Raw genomic sequence first — 22,584 nt, 5'->3', positions numbered from 1 at the left:
CAACTTCCATTTCACTGCCTCCCTTGGCTGCCCCTGAATTTGGCAGGCTGGGTCTTTTCAGCAAATATCCTTTTTTTTTTTGAGACAGTCCCGCTCTGTTGCCCAGGCTGGAGTGCAGTGGTGCAATATTGACTCAAGCAGTTCTCGTGCCTCAGCCTCCTGAATAGCTAGGATTACAGGTGCACATCACCACGCCTGAGCTAATTTTTGTATTTTTAGTAGAGATGGGGTTTCATCATGTTGGCCAGGCTGATCTTGAACTCCTGACCTCAGGTGATCCTCGTCCTCCCAAAGCGCTGGGATTACAGACGTCTGCCACTGCCCCTGGCCCAATATAAAGAAATGTTTTAAATTGCCTACTTCCCGTATCTTCTCAGACCCTAAATGTTTGAAGATGGTGCTCTAGATGGTTTGATATGCAGCTTCAAGGACTTTGAGTATGTCACCATCTCTTCCAAGGCACGTGGACACAGACCTGACGGGCTGTTCATCAGACGGCCCCACTGAGGACAGGACCTCTTCCTAACCTTGGTGGGGTGCAGCATAGGGGGTGCCTGCCTGGGCTGAACCCCACCTTCAAGAGGGCAGCCCAGAGCCCCTAAGCCCCCAACCAATGAGAGGCAGGATCCCCGCGTCGTGGCTGCCGAGGCCTGGGGTGATGCCCTAATGGTGCCTTGCGGAAAAGCAGGGAGTGAGACCCTAGCTTCTGGGTCCCAGGGCTCCAGTTGAGTTGGGGCTCTGCCATATAACCATCATCGAAGCCCCTCACTTTCAGTATTTTAGTGGAGGAGCTGCGAGGCTGCCCCAGGCCAGGTCTGTGTCCCCTGAGCCAGGTTCCCACAGCATCACTGCTTAGTCTGTGACCTTGGTGAGTCACTTTTCCTTTTTGAGCACCAGTTTCCTGATTTTTTTTTTTTTTTTTTAGACAGTTTCTCTTCTTGCCCAAGCTGGAGTGCAATGGCGTGATCTTGGCTCAGTACAACCTCCGCCTCCAGGGTTCAAGCAATTCTCCTGCCTCAGCTTCCCGAGTAACTGGGATTACAGGCATGCAACACCACGCCTGGCTAATTTTTTGTATTTTTAATAAAGATGGGGTTTCACCATGTTGGCCAGGCTGATCTCAAACTCCTAACCTTGTGATCCACCTGCCTCAGCCTCCTAAAGCGCTGGGATTACAGGCGTGAACCACCACGCCCGGCCTCCCAGTTTCCTGATTTGTAAAGCACAGATAAAAATGAAAATATCAACAACCTCACAGAGTTGTTCAAGATAGTATCTAGCAAGTGAGTGCTCAGTCAATAGTAGTGGGTGCTCAGTAGTCAATGTCATCACTGCTGGCATTCCCATCACTCCCCCAATGCCCAGATGGCGGCTCAGGCACCCTCCACTCCCTGATGGGGTTACTTCCCCCTTCTCTTGTCCCTGCCCCTGCACCTGAGAAGTATGAGGCACCAGGCCACTGTAGCAGGTCCACAGGCCATCAATGCTTTAATTTTGTCAGAGGCAGGCACTGAGCAGCCTGCTGAGGTCTCCCCAGCTACTGTGCCACAACCAGCTCGGAGCTGCCACTCTAACAGCAGAGTGGAGAGCTGGGGTCAGGGCCATAGCCCCTGGGCTGAAGAGGCCTTCTTGCAGGACCCCAACCACAGAACGAGTGGTCCTCACAACACCTGCGGCCTGCGGACTCCTTTTTTTGCCAAGGAATCTGAGATGCTTCATGCCCATCAGACCATGGGGTGGCCTTCATGGGAGACCTGCAGGGCCAGGCTGGCCAGACTCGGCCAGAAAGACTTCCCAGGGAAGATGCTTGGCTCTCTGCTCCAAGGTGGGCCATGGTATAGGGCCCTCGAAGGGGTTGTGGCTGGGGTGATCCCAGGGGGCATTGCTCGAAGTGCACAGGAGGTAGCAGCAGGGTCAGGCGAGTTCCTGTTCCAGGGACATCAGGAGGGAGGGTAGAAGCCTAGGGAGTGTGCGAGGCTGCTGGGATGAGGGAGCTCAGGGGCTACCAGCTAACCAGCCTCAGCTCAATGGTTTCTCCATCCTTGGGTCTGTAGTCAGCAATACCTGCAGAAACAGATTGAGCAAGGCGGGGTGAACTGGGCAGAATATCGCACCCCGCAACCTCATCTTCCAGACCCCCCACCCTGAGGCTAGAGTCTGTAAAAATCCACCTGGGGCTTGGTGGTGGGAAGCTGGAACCTCCCTAAAGCCTGCTCAAAGACTCTGAACTCAGCTTCCTACAGGGTTCCTGAGGCCATGACCTCAGCTGGTAAAAAAACACCTGACAGGGAGGGCCACTGTCTTTGTAATACCCTAGGGACCATCAGGAAGAGAAACTTGCGCAGTGCAGTCTGGAGAGAGAACCAGGACCATGCAGAAGTCTCCCAGGAGTCAGCTTTCACTCACTACACAGAATCCAGGCTCTAGGACGACGCCTGGATTCAAGCCCCAGCTCTGTCATTCATTACTGCTGTGACTCTGGACAAGTTATTTAACCTCTGAGTGAGTGTCGGTGCTCTTGTTGGTGATGTGGGAATGCAGCCTGCAGGGGAACTGAAAGGGCCCTTTGAGACAGCCAGGTGTCAGAAATGTTTCCTTTCAATGGAGGTGCTATGGTCTAAAATGTCTGTGTCCCCCCAAAATTTATATGTTAAAACCTAAACCCAAAGGTGATGGTATCAGGAGGCCTTAGGGCCTTTGGGAGATGATTAGGTCATGAGGGTAGAGCCTCATCAATGGGATAGGAAAGTGCCATTATAGGCCGAGCAGGGTGGCTCATACCTAGAATCCCAGCACTTTGGGAGGCCAAGGCAGGCAGATCACTTGAGCTCAGAAGTTCGAGACCAGCCTAAGCAACATGGTGAAGCCACATTTCTACTAAAAATACAAAAAATTAGCTGGGCTTTGTGCCATGGGCCTATGGTCACACCTACTCAGGAGGCTGAGGTGGGAGGATCGCTTAAGCCAGGGAGGCAGAGGTTGCAGTGAGCTGAGATCGTGATACTGCACTCAGCGTGGGTGACAGAGTGAGACCCCCATCTCAAAAAAAAATATTTTTTTAAGTACCATTATAAAAGAGGTTCCTTCAGCAGGCAAGGGCCAGGAAAATATTTTTAAATTAAAAAACAAGGCCCCAGAAAGTTGCCTTGTCCCTTCCACCATGTGAGAACACAGCCAGCAGGTACCACCAGAAAGTGGGCCCTCATCAGACATTGAATCTGTCAGTGTCCTGATCTTGGACTGCCCACCCAACCTCCAGAACTGTAAGAAACACATTTCTGTTATTTTATCTCATTTTGAGACGGAGTTTCACTCTTGTTGCCCAGGCTGAAATGCAATGGCATGATCTCAGCTCACTGCAACCTCCGCCTCCTGGGTTCAAGCGATTCTCCTGCCTCAGCCTCCCGAGTAGCTGGGATTACAGGTGCCCGCCACCACCCCCAGCTAATTTTTTGTATTTTTAGTAGAGACAGGGTTTCACCATGTTGGTCAGGCTAGTCTTGAACTCCTGATCTCAGGTGATCCACCTGTCTTGGCCTCCCAAAGTGCTGGAATTATAGGCATGAGCCACCACACCTGGCCTCATTTCTGCTGTTTATAAGCCACCCAGTTTATGGTATTTTGTAATAGCAGCTTCAATGGACTAAGATAAAAGAGAACTCAAATTATAACTCCCATCCACTTTCCACCCCAAGGAAGACAGAGGAGTGTTTTACGCAACTGGTTGATTTGGGAAGAATAAACTAGGCATGTGTAGCCTGGGCGCGCTCTATTTTTTTCCTGGGAGTGGGCTTCCTGCTAGACTCAAGGGCAGAGGGGGAAGGAGATAGAGGCTACAACTGCCCAGGTCTGCTTCCTGGCTGGGTCCACCTAGCTCTCACCCTCCTGTCTTTATCAGTAATAGAACTGGCCAGACTTGGGGTCTCCATCTGTAGCTCCTATTTTTTATTCCTCAATTTATTCAGAATGAGGGAAAGAAAGAATGCTTTTTTGTGGGCTCCCTCAGAAAGTCCCACCTTCTCTAAAGCACTCGCCACAATGCTTGACACATGGTAAGTGCCCCATAAAAGTTCTTTAGGGGTGGAGTAGTATAAAAGCAACTTAAGTAGCAAGAGTAGGGATAGATAACCTTTAAGGGTCTGTTTGCAGGCCAGGCGTGGTGGCTCACATCTGTAATCCCAGCACTCTGGGAGGCTGAAGCGGGCAGATCACTTGAGGTCAGGAGTTTGAGACCAGCCTGGCCAACATGGTGAAACCCCATCTCTACTAAAAATACAAAAATAACTGGGCATGGTGGCACACACCTGTAATCCCAGCTACTTGGGAGGCTGAGGCAGGAGAATTGCTTGAGCTCAGGAGGCAGAGGCTGCAGTGAGCTGAGACCTCACCATTGTATTCCAGCCTGGGCAACAGAGCAAGACTCCATCTCAAAAATAAATAAATAAATAAAAATAAAAAATATATGTGTGTGTGTGTGTATATATATGTGTGTGTATATATGTATATATGTATGTATATATGTGTGTGTATATATGTGTGCATATATGTATGTGTGTATATGTGTGTGTGTGTGTGTATATATATATATGAAATTTTTAAGTTATACATGTGGGCAACATTAAATTTCCACTGGATAGCATGGCTCCATTTTTTATGAAAAACTTACTGGCATATTTTTAAAAAGTATCTAGAAGAAAAGTTAAGTAATTTTGGCCAGGCGCGGTGGCTCATGCCTGTAATCCCAGAACTTTGGGAGGCAGAGGCAGGCAGACCACTTGGGCTCCGGAGTTTGAGACCAGCTTGGCCAACATGGTGAACCCCCGTCTCTATCACAAATAGAAAAATTAGCTGGGCATGGTGGTGTGTGCCTGTAGCCCCAGCTACTCAGGAAGCTGAGGTGGGAGGATCACTTGAGCCAGGAAGATTGAGGCTACAGTGAGCTGAGATTGTGCCACTGCACTCTAGCCTGGGTGACAGAACAAGACCTTATCTCAAAAAACAAAAAACAAAACAAAACACGTTATTTTGGCTGGGCATGGTGGCTCACGCCTGTAATCCCAGCACTTTGGGAGGCCAAGGCTGGTGGGGATCACCTGAGGTCAGGAGTTCAAGAACAGCCTGGCCAACATGGTGAAACCCCGTCTCTACTAATAATACAAAAAAATTAGCTGGGCATGGTGGCAGGCGCCTATAATCCCAGCTACTAGGGAGGCTGAGGTGGAAGAATCACATGAACCCAGGAGGCGGAGGTTACAGCGAGCCGAGATCACACCACTGCACTCCAGCCTGGGCAACAAGAGCGAAACTCCGTCTCAAAATAAAAGAAAAGACATTATTCCTAGGTAGCATATTCTAGGTGATGTTAATTTTCTTCTAGTTTTTTTTTTTTTTTTTTTGTAATCTGTCTGGTTTCCTAGAATTTCCACAATAACTTGCATAAAAATTCTAAGGCTTCAGTTCAATATATTATATCCAACTTTGAGCATCAGTGATTTTGTGAAGCTGTGGCCCAGGAGGGTGCTAGGGAAAGCTGGGGTGAGTTGACGAAGCCTCTTGGCTGGGTAAGCTTGGGGTAGGGGACACATCCAGGGTGTCAGGCCATGACTCACCTTGCAACAGTGGGGTGTTGGGGTCTCGGAGGAGCTGCCAGAACTCCCTTTCTCCGGCCGCTTTCCCCATCACGGAGGTTAAGTAGGGGCCTGACAAGGAGGCCTGTGTTTCATATCTGCAAAAGGGAAAGGCAAATGGGGAGAGAAGAGGTGGCTGTTGTCCCTAAGGGGAGAGGCAGCGCTCACCCACAGCAGCAAAATCCCTTCCAAGCTCTTTGGGCTGACACTCGTCAAACCCTTCCCAGGCCACCTGGCCACAGGTCTGTGATCTCAACTTCCACCTCCTTCCCCTCAAGACCCCCGATCCTGCCTGCTCAGGCTTCATCCTTCTCCACGCTGACCATGACCATGGCCTCCAGGAAAGGGGCATCTATTATGTTATCAGCTCAGCAGTTGTCCCCTCTCTGGGGGACTGATGTTATGAGGGATGAGAATCAGAAGCTGCTGGTGTCACCCAGAATGTGTACAATGTACAATGAGAGAGGGTGAAGCCTGCATACAGAGACAGGCAGGGTCATGGGAAGTGGAGGCAGAGACACCTGGCAGTGGCACTGGGTCTCTGTGGCTCAGTGGCATTCCCCTCTTCTCGGGGCTGCATGGCTCAGCCTCCTCTCTGATTCTACATGCTCTACACCCGCTGTTGTGGAGAGGCTTGGAGTTTGGTTTCTGGCCCTGGCAGCCAAGAGACTCCTCACTCACACTCCCCCTTCCCTGAGCTTCTGGCCTCCAACTTTGAGTTTCTGCACTCCGTCTGGATGCCACTGCCACAGGAAGCCTCTTAAAACTCCATGGGCCTGGGCCAGGCACAGTGGCTCAACCCTGTAATCCCAGTACTTTGGGAGGCCGAGGCAGGCAGATCACCTGAGGTTGGGAGTTCGAGACCAGCCTGACCAACATGAAGAAACCCCATCTCTACTAAAAATACAAAATTAGCCAGGTGTGGTGGTTCATGCCAGTAATCCCAGCTACTGGGGAGGCTGAGGCAGGAGAACCGCTTGAACCCGGGAGGTAGAGGTTGCGGTGAGCTGAGATCGTACCATTGTACCCCAACCTGGGCAACACGAGCAAAACTCCATCTCAAAACAAAACAAAACAAACTCTGTGGGCCAGGTCCTTCATCCCTCCCACAGGAGAAAGCAGCATGATCAGGGCTTCCCCTGGAAGAAGGGCTTGAAAAGATGAGTGGGATTTGCCAGAGAAGAAGGGAGGAGAGCGGGGCAGAGCTGAGAGGAGGCAGAGAGAAGAAAGGCACACAGGTGCACAGAATTTGGGGAAATGGTCTTTCAAAAGAGCGGGGTCAGGCCAGGCACTGTAATCCCAGCACTGTGGGAGGCCAAAGCGGGTGGATCACTTGAGGTCAGGAGTTCATGACCAGCCTGGACAACATGGTGAAACCCCATCTCTACTAATAATACAAAAATTAGGCTGGGCATGGTGGTGCACACCTGTAATCCCAGCTATTCAGGAGGCTGAGGCAGGAGAATCACTTGAACCTAGTAGGCGGAGGTTGCAGTGACCTGAGATTGCACCACTGCACTCCAGCCTGGGTAACAGAGCAAGACTGCTTCTCAAAAACAAAACCAAGCAAACAAACAAAAAATAACAACAAATGAGCGGGTTCTGGGAGAATGCAAATGACTGAAAAGGAGGTGAGACCGTCAAGGTAACAGGGAAATGATGTGAACAAATGCATCTTCTAGAAAGTGCTCTCTGGGGTAATACAGCCCTAAGTTATCAACAGTTGCAGTCTTAGAGGGATTTTTTTGGTTTTAAGTAACACAGGTGGGGCGCGGTGGGTCACATCTGTAATCCCAGCACTTGGGGAGGCGGAGGTGGGTGGATCACCTGAGGTCAGGAGTTTGAGACCTCAGGGTTTCACCATGTGAAACCCTATTTCTACTAAAAATACAAAAACTAGCCAGGCATGATGGTGAGCCCCTGTAATCCCAGCTGCTCAGGAGGCTGAGGCAGGAGAATCGCTTGAACCCAGGAGGTGGAGGTTGCAGTGAGCCGAGATCGTGCCACTGCACTCCAGCCTGGGCGACTGAATGCAACTCCGTCTCCAAAACAACAACAACAACAACAACAACAACAACAACAACAACAAACCTATTTGGGGTGACTTCAGCGAAGGGAAAGTACTGTTCTAAGGAATGTCACAGAGTAGCCCTTTTCCCATTCCTTAACTCTGCAGGGCCATGTGGCTGCACAGGGCTACCTCTCTCCACATCTGTCTATCTGTGTCTGCAGTTGAGCTTTCTCTGCTGTGCATTCAGGGGCCTCATAGTCTTCATGCCTGAACCCAGTTGAGGCATCCACGCATACTAACAAGAGAACCATTTCTCAGACTGGAGTCCACAGTGTCTTCCCAGAGATCCCCGAGCTCTGAATAAAAACATTAAATTCTAATTGTCTTTCATTTTGATGACAATATTCAAACATGAATACCAGCTGGTTCTGGGTAATCTCAGTCTGTGGGTCTGAGCCCTCCCAAGGGCACTCAGCCTATGCGTGGCCATCAGTGACTGCGCTGGTGCCCAGCAGCATTGCGCTATGTGCCATAGGCCGCAGGAAGGAAACAGAGGTGGCCCTCATAGTGAATGAAGTGGCTGAGCCAGGCCAGGAGTGCCCAGGCTTCACTGCAGCTCGAATACAGGGAGGTGCTAAAGTACAGGCCAGGACCTCCGCAGAGCATCCTTATTTGAATGGTATTGGTTTTTATACTTTTCTATTTAATTTATAAAGTTGTTGGGGGTTTATAGCTGTCTAGAGCTAGAAAGAGAAAGGACTTTTTTTGTGTGTGGTAGAGACGGGCTTTCGCCATGTTGGCCCGGCTGGTTTTGAACTCCTGGCCTCAAGTAATCTGCCCACCTTGGCCTCCCAAAGTGCTGGGATTACAGGTGTTAGCCATCACACTCAGCCCTGTGTCTTTAAAAGAGTTTTCTTCTGTCATCCAGGCTACAGGACAGTGACGTCATCATAGCTCGCTGCAGCCTTGAACTCCTGGGCTCAAGCAGTCCTCCCACCTCAGCCTTCTGGGTAGCTAGGATTATAGGTGCACACCATCATGCCCAGCTAATTAAAAAAATTTTTTTGAAGAGATGGCAGTCTCACTATGTTGCCCAGGCTGGTCTCGAACTCCTAGGCTCAAGTGATCCTCCTGCCTCAGCCTCCCAAATCACTGGAATTACGGGAGTGAGCCACCAGCTCTGGCCAAAGACTTTATATTTAGTAAAATTATCAGTACACATCTAAGTGATATTATAGAAGAAATAACTTAACCTGGGGTCTGGGAGAATGTTTGTACTTCAGAGGAGTCTTTGCATATCTCTGGTCTGAGATTCTCTAGCCTAGAGGACCCAAAGGAGCCAACTGTGGGCCCTCCCTGGATGCAGGATGCCATTTTCCAGGAACTCCCACTGGGGACAGAGATAGGCCCATGATTCTAGGGGAGAAGTCTGTGGTGTGCGTGACCTGGTGGAAGGCATTCAACTTCTCTAGGCTGGACTCCCCACTGATAACATGAAAATTACATTCATCTTATTTCATCATGGACAGGACCTGTCAAACAGCAGTCCAGACATGCTCATTCTCAGACTATTCTAAGCTCAGGGTGAGAAGCAAGTGTAAGGACATTGTCCAACTTCTTTGAGGTAATTAATAACAGAATAGGGCCAAACTTATTTCATAATAAAAGTTCTTATTCTGGCCAGCCACGGTGGCTCACGCCTGTTATCTCAGCACTTTGGGAGGCCAAGGTGGGTAGATCGCTTGAGTCCAGGAGTTTGAGACCAGTCTGGGCAACATGGAGCAATCCCATCTCTACAAAAAAATTTAAAAAAATATTTGCCAAGCGTGGTGGCGCATGCCTGTTGTTCCCAGCTACCTGGGAGGCTAAGGTGGGAGGATCAGAGCCCGGAAGATTGAGGCTGCAGTGAGCTGTGATTGTGCCACTGCACTCTAGCCTAGGTGACAGAGTAAGACCCTGTCTCAAATAAAATAAAATAGAAGTTCTTATTCTGGGCCAGGCGTAGTGGCTCATGCCTGTAATTCCGGCACTTTGAGAGGCTGAGGCAGACATATCACTTGAGGTCAAGAGTTCAAGACCAGCCTGGCCAAAATGGCAAAATTCCATCTCTATTCAAAATATAAACATTAGCCAGGTATGGTGGTGCATGCCCATAGTCCCAGCTACTCGGGAGGCTGAGGAAGGAGAATCGCTTGAACCTGGGAGGTAGATGCTGCCATGAGCTGAAATTGTGCCACTGCAACCCAGTCTGGGCGACAGAGGGAGACTCCATCTCAAAAAAAAGTAGATGGGTGTGGTGGTGCATGCCTGTAGTCCCTGCTACTTGGATAATTTGAGGCTGCAGTGAGCTATGAACGTGCCACTGCACTTCAGCCTGGATAACAGAGGGAGACCTTGCCTAAATAAATACATGGCTGGGCACGGAGGCCCATGCCTGTAATCCCAGCACTTTGGGAGGCCAAGGCAGGCAGATCACCTGAGTTCAGGAGTTAGAGACCAGCCTGGCCAACAGTAAAACCCTGTCTCTACTAAAAATACAAAAATTAGCTGGGCATGGTGGCACGCGCCTGTAGTCCCAGCTACTCAGGAGGCTGAGGCAGGACAATCACTTGAACCCAGGAGACGGAGGTTGCAGTGAGCCGAGATTGCGCCACTGCACTCCAGCCTGGGTGAAAGAGAGAGGCTCTGTCTCGAAATAAATAAATAAATAAATAAATATAAACAAATACACAAACACGAGTTGGGCCTCCAGAGCCTGGGTAATAGAGCGAGACTCCGTCTCAAAAAAAAAAAAACAAAAAAACAAAAAAACAAAAAAAACAGTTATTATTCTGGCTGAGCATGATGGCTCGCACCTATAATCCCAATATTTTGAGAGCCTGAGGTGTGAGGATGGTTTGAGGCCAGAATTTGAGACCAGCCTGGGCAACAGACAGAGACCCTATCTCAAAAAAAAAAAAAAAAATTAGCCAGGGATGTGTGGCACGTGCCTATAGTCTCAGCTATTTGGGAGGCTGAGGCAGGACAGTAGGGTTGCTTCATCCCCAGAGTTCGAGGCTGCAGTGAGACATGATTGCACAATTACACTCCAGCCTGGGTGATAAGATTGAGACCCTGTCTCTCAAAAACAAACAAAAAACAGTTCTTACTCTGATGAAAGCAACGCTGTGTTGAGCGCTTGCTATGTGCTGGACCTTGCACATATAAAAAGCACATGCCACTATCTTTATGTGTACTAACTCCTGGACTCTTCACACTGGCCCTGCAGGGAGGGGGCACAACTGTTCTCCTCGGTGAATTGTGGGTGCCTACCTAGAACCTAGCTGGTTAGAGTTGGGATTCCAACTGGGGGGCTCTGCCTCCAAAGCCTGCTCTCTCAGTGACAATGCTGGCCTATGGCTCCCTGTTTCCATAACACCGTGGACAAGAAAGGAGCGGAGCAGGTAGAAGCAGAAGCAGGGCCAGTGTCTCTCCCGAGGGAACCCTCTCCTCTGTCCCCCGTCTCTTCTGTGACCCTGTTATCAGGCATGTGAGGTTGGGTGGGGTGAGGACTGGGAAGTGGGAGTCTCACGTGAATCCTCCTAACTCATGGGCCTTCTTCAGGACATCTTCCACGGTGGACCCGGCCAGAACAGAGACGGACTGTCTGTACGGTGGCAAGAGACTAAGCACCTGCAGCGTGACACTGATGATCTCTTGGGTCTGAGGAATGGTCTCAGCAGCTGGTTCCAACATGACTGTGCCGGGAAAAAAGGAAGGGGCAGCTGGTGTGAGGACAGAGAGCCTGGATTATTTGTCTTCTTGTCTTCCCTCAAAGACACCTGGACTTTGTCCTTCCCCATGTCCTCATCTCCATCAATGCCACTGCCACCTGCTCAGCTGAAACCTGGCTTCCATCCCGGCCTCCCCTGTCCCTCATTCCCCACCACCCAAGATCAGGCCCCTCACTGGTTTCTCTGCTTCCAGTATCCTTCCCTCCCACCTCTCTGGCACCTAGCACTCCAGAGGGCTCTTCCTAGAACATGCATTTGTTCACAACGCGTCTCTGTTACCCTGATGCGCTCACCTTCTCTTCATTCATCTGCTTTCCACTCCCACTCATTCTCCCAGATCCCACTCTTTTGCAAGACCATTCCTCAAAATTCCCCCAAACTCTGTGCACCTCTGTGTCTTTGTTCTTCCTGCCTCTTCTTGGCTCCACTCTATCCATTCTTGTTTTTTTTGGAGACAGAGTCTCACACTGTCACCCAGGCTGGAGTGCAATGGCGCGATCTCGGCTCACTGCAACCTCTGTCTCCCAGGTTCAAGTGATTCTTGTGGCTCAGCCTCCCTAGTAGCTGGGATTATAGGCGTCTACCACCATGCCTGGCTAATCTTTTGTATTTTAGTAAAGACAGGGTTTCACCATGTTGCCCAGGCTGGTCTCAAACTCCTGGGCTCAGGCAATCCACCTACCTCAGCTTCCCAGAGTGCTAGGATTACAAGCACGAGCCACCATGTCCAGCTTCCTTCTTCTCCATTTTTTTTTTCTTTTCTTTTTTTTTTTGAGACATAGTCTTACTCTGTCACCCAGACTGGAGTGCAGTGGCATGATCTTGGCTCACTGCAAACTCCACCTCTGAGGTTCAAGTGATTCTCTTGCCTCAGCCTCCTGAGTAGCTGGGATTACAGGCACCCGCCACCACACCCAGCTACTTTTTTGTATTTTTAATAGATGGAGTTTCGCCATGTTAGCCAGGCTGGTCTCGAACTCCTGACCTCAGGTGAGCCACCCGCCTTGGCCTCCCAAAGTGTTGGGATTACAGGCATGAGTCACTGCACCTGGCCTCCTTCTCCATTCTTAATTGGCAAATCCCAGTCACATCCTCAGCCCCTCTCTCAGAGGAAGCCTGGATCATGCTGCTACTGGGGCTTATCATATTGTATTAGAGTTAACCAAAATGTGTCTCTCCTCATTCATTCATCCATCCATCCATCCATTCAAACATTTCTGTACTGGGTATCACACAAGCGGTATGCCCAGGGATCTCCATTTACTGTCTTCCTCCCCACACTGTGAGCTTCTAGAAGCTGTGACCACATTTTGGCTGCTGTGTCCCATGCACACCCACAAACTTGTGCTGACTCAGCAAATCAGGATGAAGCAACCTCCCCTCACTGGGACGTCAACGGGTGCGCAGCAGATTGTAAAGGGCTGTGCAGCAGATTGTAAAGGGCTGTGCTTCCACAAAAAGTTGGGCTACCTCGTGGTGCCAGGCAGTCTGGGAAGATCAGATCAATGTAGGTCTTGTGGTTCAGAACGGGCAGCAGCTGGGAAATCATGAGAGCATTCTGGAAGGCTCCATCCTGCAGACTGGCCAGCAAAGCAACCCTCGCCTTGAGACATGCTGTTCCCAGTTCTGCCCCAGGCATGGGGGAAGTCATGAGGAACTGGTGATAGAGTGGGGAAGAGAGAGGGGAGGTCAGCCGGCGGGGAGGGGCTAGGTGTTCCAGCACCTGACCACTCCACCCCTGACTGTTCCCCAGGGTGGCCATGGCTCCAGGGTCTCTTTCCCACCTGTAATGCCAATGGGGTGCTGTAGACATTCCCAAAGTGGCCCTCAGGGGTCTGGGCCTTCAAGATCTCCTCTCGCACTGTCCTGATGGCCATGGTGATCCGTTGTCTCCGAGCAGGGTTGAAGTTTGAGCGCTTCAGACAGGTGAATGCCAAGCCTGCCATGGCTGCTGTGTCTTGAAGGGGGGAACAGAACATGCAATGAGCTGGAGAGCCAAGGGGCCAGGACAGGCAGGGGCTTGAGGGTCAGGCCCTTGTAGCTATGGGCAACCACAGGAGGGCTTGGAGAAGAAGGGCAACATGGTCAGATCAGCTAAGGGCACCAACTCAACCTGGTCTGCCCAAGACTTTCCTTGTCTGGACTCTGAAAATCCTATGTCCCAGGAAACTGTTCATTTCTGGGCAAACTGGTTTGGCTGATCACTCTGCAACTTGAGGGCTAGAGGTTAGGGAGAAGGACTGGAGGAGGGAGGCCCAAGAGGACTTGACCCCATACCACCTATTTCCAAACTTAGCTACGCATTGGAATCACTAGGGGAGTTTTATTTTATTTTTTATTTTTTGAGACAGAGTCTCACTCACTCTGTTGCCCAGGCTGGAGGGCAGTGGTGCGATCTCCACTCACTGCAGCCTCCGCCTCCCAGGTTCAAGTGATTCTCCTGCCTCAGCCTCCCGAGTAGCTGGGACTACAGGCATGTGCCACAATGCCCGACTAACTTTTTTATTTTTAGTAGAGATGGGGTTTCACCATGTTGTCTTGAACTCCTGGCCTCAAGAGACCCACCTACCAGCTCCAAAGCTGGCTCACAGCTGGAGCATCACCCATGAGCCCTCGCCAATTCATCCCTAAAGGACTTGATACGGAGGGGCCCCAAGGAAAGGTGAGTGTGGGACCAGGGTATGGAGGTCATTAGTGCAGGCCTGGGGACTGAGGGAGTGCCAGCCTGGCCTTGGCAGGGTCTGACCTACTCACCCACAGAATGGTGGCCCTGGTGGGAAGGTTCCACAGCATACAGAAGTTTGTCCACCACGCCGTCATGGACCCGCTTCTGGTGGAGACACAGGGCCAGAATGCCCAGGCCATACTGGTAGTAGCTAGTGTGGGGGTGGCCCTTGTGATCATGCCCTGGGAGGGAAAAAAACCGAGGGGTTGCCTCTCTGCTCCCACCAAGCAGCCAGCCCCACCACCACATGGGACCCTGGCCTGCACTTTCCAACACACTCCTTTGGGTCATGGGATCCTTCATTCCTTCATTGCCTCAGCCCATACGTGCTGAGGTCTCACTGTGTGTCAGGCACTGTGCTTAGAGGAAGCAGGAGACCCATGGCAGATGGGCACTGCGCAGTTCGGGCCTCAACCACAGCAATTGCTCATGAGACTGCAATTGTAACGAGAATGCAGACCAAGTAGTGATATTTGGGTGGCTGGGAAGTCAAGGCAGGATTCTCCAAGGAGGTAACGCTGGAGAGGGCTGAGGATGGGTGGAGGCAGAGCCAAAGGTAAAGCAGGAGTGAACTGCACGCAGGGAAGCCAGTCCAGATGGAGGGAGCCTGTATGAAAAAACTGGCTTATGAGTTGAGAGATGAGAGACAGCTGGTATGGCTGGAGCCCACAGAGGGCAGGTGTGTGTGGGAGGCAGAGAATGGATGAGCAGAGCCTGGGCAGAAGGTAAGAGTAGACAGGCTGGGCCATGGAGCAGTGCGAGGCCCCTGCAGGGTTTAAGCAGTGCCAGCAAGATCAGGTTTATACTGAAAAGGCTGGCTCTGGCTGTTGTATGCTGGGTCAAGTCAGGGCAGGAGAGCTAGTAGAGACAGACTACGGCGCAAGTCATAAGCAGGCTGTCCAGTTGTCCCGAAGGTGGATAATCAAGTCAATCTTGGTGGCTAGCCAATACAAGACTTGTCAATGGGCCTGGCGCAGTGGCTCATGCCTGTAATCCCAGCACTTTGGGAGGCTGAGGCAAGCGGATCATCTGAGGTCAGGAGTTCGAGACCAGCCTGACCAACATGGAGAAACCCCGTCTACTAAAAATACAAAATTAGCTGGGTGTGGTGGCGCATCCCTGTAATCCCAGCTACTCAGGAGGCTGAGGCAGGAGAATTGCTTGAACCCAGGAGGCAGAGATTGCAGTGAGCTGAGATTGCGCCATTGTACTCCAGCCTGGGCAGCAAGAGCAAACCTCCAACTCAAAACAAACAAAGAAAAAAACCAAAAAACCACAAAACACACCTGTCAATAGAGTGTGTGCAGCGCGGGAAAGGCTGGATCAAGGATGGCTACGGGGACAGGTTCGACCCTCTACGTAGGCAGTGAGATGGGCAGAATGGATGGCAGGAAAGACGCCTGGGGAGAAAACCCAAAGTTCTGATTCTCATTGGAGAACATCATCTGATGAGCCCTCCCAGCTGCTCCCCACCCCCAGCAGATGGTGTCTGCTCACCAATGGCTCTCTTCTCATCCTCCAGGAACCGTTTGAGCTGTGAGACCAGCCTGTCCCCCTTGTGGCCCCTGACAAACTCACAGTTGGCTCTGAGAGCGAGCAGGTAGAGGGCCAGCTGGCCCATGGAAGGCTTGCCCTGGCAGTCACCGTCATCCTCGCTGAAGGCAGACCTAGGACAAGGCCAGTTCATGCCTTTGTGAGAAAGTGCCACCCCGTAAGCCTGCTTACAGCACCCACCCCACCAGCATCACAAAGCGGGAAAAAATCTTAACAGTGGGAAACTTTGATAAAAGCTCCAAAAGGAGGTGTGTTGGCTATGTTGTGAGGTGTATGCCACAAATATTTAATAAAGATGAACAGTTAGATTCAAGAATAAACTCCAAGGGCTCTTGTGTCCAGATCATCTGTGCCTGCCCCACTATTTTGTCCATACTTCACCCACATGCCCCCTCCTTTTTTATTTTTTTATTTATTTATTTTCTTTGAGACAGAGTTTCGCTCTTGTTGCCCAGGCTGGAGTGCAGTGGCATGTTCTCAGCTCACTGCAACCTCCGCCTCCCGAGTTCAAGCAATTCTTCTGCCTTGGCCTCCCAAGTTGCTGGGATTACAGTTGCCCACCACCACCCTTGGCTAATTTTTTGTATTTTTAGTAGAGACAGGGTTTCACTATGTTGGCCAGACTGGTTTCTAACTCCTAACCTCATGTGATCTACCTACCTTGGCCTCCCAAAGTGCTGGGATTACAGGCGTGAGCCACCACACCCGGCCATATTTTTATTTTTTTTACTGAGATAGGGTCTCTTTGTCTCCCAGGCTGGAGTGCAGTGGTGCCACCATGGCTCACTGTAGCCTCGATTTCTCAGCCTCAAAAGATCCTCCCACCTTAGCCTCCGGAGAAGCGGGGACCACAGGCATGAGTCACTACACCTGGCTAATTTTTCTTTTTCTTTTTTTTAAGAGATGTGGTCTCACTATGTTGCCTAGGCCGGTCTCAAACTCCTGAGCTCAAGCAATCTTCCTGCCTCAGCCTCCCAAAATGTTGGGATTACAGGTATGAGCCACTATGCCTAGCCTTCTTTTCTCTCCACCCCTGCATCCACTTCTTAAGAGGGAGTCTGAGAAAGAGGCGCTCCATGGCTGTCTGATTCTTCGCCTCTCACTCAAACCCCAAAACAGGCCTCTCTGTGATGCCTCTTGAAAAGGGAGCACAGAAAGACGCTGCTTTTGGATTGGTGCAGTGGCTCACGCCTATAATCCCAACACTTTGGAAAGCCAAGACAGGCGGATCACCTGAAGTCAGGAGTTCAAGACCAGCCTGGCCAACATGGTGAAACCCTCTCTCTACCAAAAATACAAAAATTAGCTGGCATGGTGGCACATGCCTGTAATCCCAGCTACTCAGGTGGCTGAGGCACGAGAATCACTTGAACCCGGGAATTGGAGGTTGGTGCAAGCCAAGATTGTGCCACTGCACTCTAGCCTGGGGAACAGAGTGAGAGGAAAGAGAAAAAAAAAAGATGCTGCTTCTGGGCTCAGTATGAAAGAATGCAGTCATGGATTAGTGATGTCTGCCTCATGCATGGGAGGGGAGCATAGAGTCAGATGCTGCTTCTAAGCTCAATGTAGAAGACTGCAGTCATCGATTAGTGATGTCTGCCTCAGGCACAGTAAGGGAGCAGAGTCAGATGCTGCTTCTGGGCTCATCATGAAAGAGTATAGTCATGGATTAGTTATGTCTGCCTCAGACACATGATGGACAGTAGTAGCAAAAGGAGCCTTGCATTAGCATCTCTGATCTAATCCAACCAACCCCTTCATTCCATAGATGGACAAAGGCCCTCCATTCTATAGATGGAGAAAATTTGCCTAAGGTCTGCCCACAAAGTGGTGACAGGCCCAAACTAGTACCCAAGTTTCCCATCTCTTAGTATGTGGAGCAAGACATGGAAAAAAGAAGAGAGTGTGGCAATACCCTAGGAGGCACTGCTGGTAACCAAGCTTGAGGCTGTGCAGGTAGATGTCTTCCTTGGTCCCAGCCTGCAGACTGGAGAGGCGTAGGCCCACATAGATGCTGGGGTTCAAGTGCTCCAGGGAAAGCCGGTCCATCCAAGGTAAGAGGTGCTGGCCCAACTTCTCTACCAGATGGCTGTCCATCTCTGGTATTTCTTAGGAAAGAAAATGGTGCAAGTGAGGTCACAGGGCCAGGCCACCAGCAAAGAAGTGCTCTGACGTTACCAGGGCCTTCTCCAGGGAATACATGTCCTCACCCCCACCTCCACCCAGCACACACCAACTTGCAGGGGGAAATGCAGCCATACTGAAAGGCAGTGGGAGGAGAAAAGAGGGGAAGCGTGTATCTCTAAAGAGCAGCTGGAGTGAGCCAGCGAGAGAGGTGGTGGGCTGAAGGTAGAGGATGCTACTGCCAGGCAACCACTCTGCCCATCAGCGGTGACAGTGAGACTGGTGTGCCCGGGCACCTTGCCCAATCTCACTTGGTCCTCATGCTAGTCCTGTGATGTAGATACTGTCATCATTGCTTTGCACAGAAGAGGAAACAGAAGTTCAAAGTCGTGTCATGTCTTACACAAGGCTGCAGAGCCAAGGATGGACCTAACTGCAAAGCCCCCGCTCTTTGGTGCCCTGCTGAATGTGTGTGCTACCCGTTTACAAAAACATCAGCCCACATGCAGAACGTGTTACACATCAAATTTCCAAACAACGCAGACTTCCAGCTGGTGAATTGAGGCTGCCTGGTGAACTTCCTCCATGCAGATCTCAAAATAACGCTTTTCCTGCCATCTCTGTTTAAATGAAGAGGACCTGAGATTGTGAGATGAGCTCTTAGAAAACAGTCACAGCTTGCAGCCGTTTACCTGTTGCTGTGGGATTTATTCGAAGCTGTGCAACGAAAATACTGAAATACTCTGGAAGCGGAAGCCTTAGGGATAGTTCCAAGGGACTTGAGCTCAGCACAGGGTAGCTTAGAGTAGTTTGCCTCGGAGGTACCTTGCACTTTGGGTCCCTGTTTACTGCCTCCCAGTTGCTGCTGGGCTCCAGCTGCCTGATGGTGGCCTTCACTGTGCCATATCCCAGGGGACCAGAACGAGGACCAGAGCTCCTAGAACAGCTCCATCTCTGTGGGTCTGGGTCCCACAACCTCGTGTCTGTTTCCCGACAGCCCCAGATACCTGTTGCTATAAGGTGACCATCCACCAGCCTGAAACCCTACATAATCCTTTGCTGTGTGGGCCCAGACCAAAGCACATGGCTGGTTTCTCACCAGATGTTAAGAGAGACTGGGGGGTTGCTTTTTTCCCTTTCTGTCACTGAGAACCATTTTTTGGTGCCTATCTCCATTTCTCCGTCTCTGTCACTCAATGTGTCTGAGGCTCTCTGGGTCTGTCTCAGTCTCTCTCAGCCTGTGTCTCTCTGGTCATCTGCCCCTCCTCACCTCTCTTTCCTTTTTCCTTTTCTTGAAACGCGCAAGGGAGTTCCCTGACCTCACCCCGGGCTCTCACTTCCAGTACGATGAGTCAGCACAGGGTTAGAAACTGAAAGATCAGGATCCAGCTGTAAAGGGAGAGACTGACAACCACAGAGCAACCTCCTTAGAAGGAAGGGGCCAGGCAGATTCACGCAGGGTAATAAAAGCAGCCTTGGGTGAGCTCTCGCCCTACCAACCCAGCCCTGCCAGCTAAGGGCTGATTGCTGTTGACATTCACAAGCACAGGAGCCAGACAGAGTGGCTCACGCCTGTAATACCAGCAGTTTGGGTGGCCAAGGTGGGAGGATCGCTTGACCCTAGGAGTTTGAAACCAACCCTGGGCAATATAGTGAGACCTCATCTCTAGAAGAAAATTAAAAAAAAAAAAAAAAAAAAAAGAAGAGAAAAGGAAGCACAGCAGCCCACTTTGCATTAGCGTTTGTGCAGCGATCCCTGTCAATTTCACAACATACATACAGAGCTTTAAACTGGGAGAGCAGGGGTCATGGGATCCTTGCTTGTACTACACCAAGGAGGAAGGCAGGGGAGCATTCTTAGCCCACTTTACAGATAAAGGAATGAGGCTGGGTGCAATTAAGTGACTCAGCGAAGATATTTGCACCCCAAACCCCAGTTCAAGATTCCCCAGACCCCAAGGGATTGGGGCTCCTGTGGGGTCAGGCTAATGGACTAACTGTCCAAGGCTGAGGACCAGATCAGCCAGGAGGAAGAGCTCTGGCTGGTTGAACCCAGAACTCCCCTGGGGACTGTCCGGACATGAACCAAGAGCTGGGGTTCCTGGGCCCAGACCTGAGGTGTCTGATTGCATTTATGGAACACAGATGAGAGGCTTGGAGTTCTGGCCGGGCACGGTGGCTCACGCCTGTAATCTCAGCAATTTGGGAGGCCGAGGCAAGAGTTTCACTTGAGCCCAGGAGTTCGAGACCAGCCTGGGCAACATGGTGAAACCCTGTCTCTACAAAAAAATACAAAAATTAGCCGAGCATGGTAGTATGCACACGCAGTCTGCAGCTACTTAGGAGGCTGAGGTGGGGGAATCACTTGAACCCACGAGGCAGAGGCTGCAGTGAGCCAAGATCGTGCCACTGCATTCCAGCCTGGGCAACAGAGGGAGAACCTCTCTCAACAAAAAACAAAACGAAAAAAGGAAACGAGGCTTCAAGTTCTAAAAACTAAGTTCAGCAAAGCTCTGGTAAAGGTGGAGCACCCTGAGTGGGTCACTCAGCCCCTCCAACCCTCGACTTCTTCACTTGACACCTGGACATGACTGCACCCACCTCTCAGGGTTTCCCCAGGGTCACAAGAGACCATGGGGGTGAAAGTGTATTGCTGAGCGTAATCCTAGGTGCAGAGGAGGGGAAAAGGCGCGTGGGCGGCCCAAAGTTCCCAAAGCCTGCCTTCTGCCTCCTGTCTGAAGGAGCAGCCCTGAGCCTCTAAGCTCAGACTCATAGACAGGTCCCAGGAGACAGTGTGCTCCAAGAGACCCCTTGGGGCACAGAGCTGGAGCAGGCAGGACCTCCGAAGGCTCACTTCCTGCTGCCTAGAATGTGTGTCCCCCACTCCTTTCCTGCCAGCTCCTTTTCTTCCTTCGAGTCTCAGCTCCCATGTGTCCTCTTGGTCTTCAGAAAGTCTTCCCCATGCCCAGCTATTTTTTAATTTTTTTTTTTGTAGAGATGGGGTCTCCCTATGTTGCCCAGGCTGACCTCGAACTGTTGAGCTCAAGCGATCCTCCTCTCCCGCCTCAGCCTTCCAAAATGCTGAGATTTCAGGTGGGAGCACCTAACCATTTCTTTTGTCTGTCCCCCTTCCCTAGAACATAAGCTCTAGGATGGCAGGGATTAGACTTGTCTCATGCTTTGCACGTTCCCCAAAGGCTAACACTGGGCCTGACACAGAAAAGTCTCAGTATGTGCTGAATGAATGTGTGAACGAATGACTGAATTAACGGAGATCTTGTCTGGTGAGGAGTCAAACATATAATCAATCGCAATAGAATGTGTTAAATGCTGAGGTCCAGCTAAGCCCAAACTGCTATGGGAGCTTAGAAGGGCAGGTAAGTTCTCTCATCCTATGCCCTAGCCACCCCCCTAAGGACCCAGGAGGAAAGAGGCACAGGATAGAGGCGAGTTACTCACCACACATCTCAGTGAGGGCCCCCAGGACCCCCAGAAGGAAGAGGAAGGCCCCAAGGTGCCTCATGGCAGCAGCAGGTGGGTGAGCAGTGAGCAAGAATCGGGAAAGACTCCTGGGGCTGGCCCTGCTGAGGCTCTCCTGACCACAGCCGGTCACCGCTCCGAGAGACGCAGCTTCCTGTCACTGATTAATCCTCCACGCCTGCAATGCACGGCTAAGTCTGCAGAGGGGTGGGGCGGGGGAAGGTCTGTGGTGGCGGGGAACATAAGGCCAAAGAACAGAGGAAGGAAGGGCAGAGCAGCCCTCCTGGAGGCAGGGAACAAAGGGAGGAGGAGGGTGAGTGGGACCATGTGAGACATCTTGAGGCCATCCACGTTCCTGCTTAAAGAGCCCGGGACCAGCGCAGAGGGCCTGATGCCTGATCTGCCAAGTCTGTCCGACCATGCCTGTCTGCTGTCCCCCTAGCTGTTCCAGTGGTGGATTGGCAGGACCGGGTGCCCACCTGGTACTCCTTACCGAAGGAGCCCCTGGTAGTGCCCACCTAGCCCAGGACAAGGAGTGGAACGGGAGCTGCAGCTGCAGTGGTCACGTGAACAGCATTGCTGGAGTCAGCTGTTTTTCAGCACCGCCTCCCTCAGTTGTGGGGGGAGGGGATTGTGGGGGTGGGGGAGTTGGGCAGCTGGAGGGGGGGGTGGGGGAGTTGGGCAGTTGGTTGGGGGGTGGGTGCCGCTGGCCCCAGACCAGCCAGGCCACTTTTCTCAACCAATCCCAAAGAGCTGGGAGCCTCCTGGAGAGGACAAAACAAAAGAAGTTGAAGAATGGGATTAAGTCCGGCACGGTGGCTCACACCTGTAATCCTAGCACTTAGAAAGGCTGAGGTGGACAGATCACTTGAGCCCAGGAGTTGGAGACCAGCCTGGGCAACATAGGGAAACACTGTCTCTACAAAAAAAACAAAAAACACATACAAAAAAACATAAATTAGCCTGGCGTGGTGGCAGACGCCTGTAATCCCAGCTACTTGGGGGGCTGAGGAAGGAGGATCGCTTGAACCCAAGAGGTGGAGGCTACAGTGAGCCAAGATTACACCACTGCACTCCAGCTTGGGTGACAAAGTGAGACCCTGTCTCGAAAATAAAATAAAATAAATAGAATGAGATTGAATCGAGACACAAAGCTACCAGAAGCAGGGGTACTTGCCAGAACTCGGAAAGTAACCTCAAAAAAAATCTCTGCAAACAGGAAAGAGAACAAAAGATTCCTCATCTGCCCAGCCCCACAGGAGAATCAATGTATACGAGTTAACTAGTGGT

General features: G+C 51.1%; 1 protein-coding gene across 1 annotated transcript; it reads right to left on the bottom strand.

Annotated features, from left to right (window-relative positions):
* Window positions 1-1,464: 1,464 nt before the first annotated feature.
* TCN2 (transcobalamin 2) lies at window positions 1,465-22,584 on the bottom strand. The gene is made up of 9 exons (XM_525562.8): window positions 21,274-22,584; window positions 17,606-17,798; window positions 15,634-15,803; window positions 14,166-14,318; window positions 13,196-13,368; window positions 12,882-13,068; window positions 11,210-11,375; window positions 5,610-5,725; window positions 1,465-2,064 (listed from the first exon to the last, which is right to left on the bottom strand). Exons 1-9 carry the CDS (start codon window positions 21,335-21,337, stop codon window positions 2,003-2,005), a joined length of 1,284 nt encoding a protein of 427 aa, XP_525562.2. The 5' UTR covers window positions 21,338-22,584; the 3' UTR covers window positions 1,465-2,002.

This window comes from Pan troglodytes, chromosome 23 (assembly GCF_028858775.2).
Source record: "Pan troglodytes isolate AG18354 chromosome 23, NHGRI_mPanTro3-v2.0_pri, whole genome shotgun sequence".
Lineage (NCBI taxonomy): Eukaryota > Metazoa > Chordata > Mammalia > Primates > Hominidae > Pan > Pan troglodytes.
The sequence above is the reverse complement of the archived record's forward strand: the minus strand, read 5'-3'. Positions and strand labels throughout refer to the sequence as shown.

Bases quoted from the DNA above. Each gene is read 5' to 3' on its own strand.
- TCN2 (XM_525562.8), bottom strand. From the start codon at position 21,337: ATGAGGCACCTTGGGGCCTTCCTCTTCCTTCTGGGGGTCCTGGGGGCC. The intron at 15,804-17,605 runs GTATTGCCACAC...GCCTTGTCCTAG, and splicing joins TACCAGCAGTGCCTCCTAGG to GTCTGCCTTCAGCGAGGATG. The intron at 14,319-15,633 runs GTGAGCAGACAC...TTTCCCTCCCAG, and splicing joins GGATGAGAAGAGAGCCATTG to GGCATGATCACAAGGGCCAC.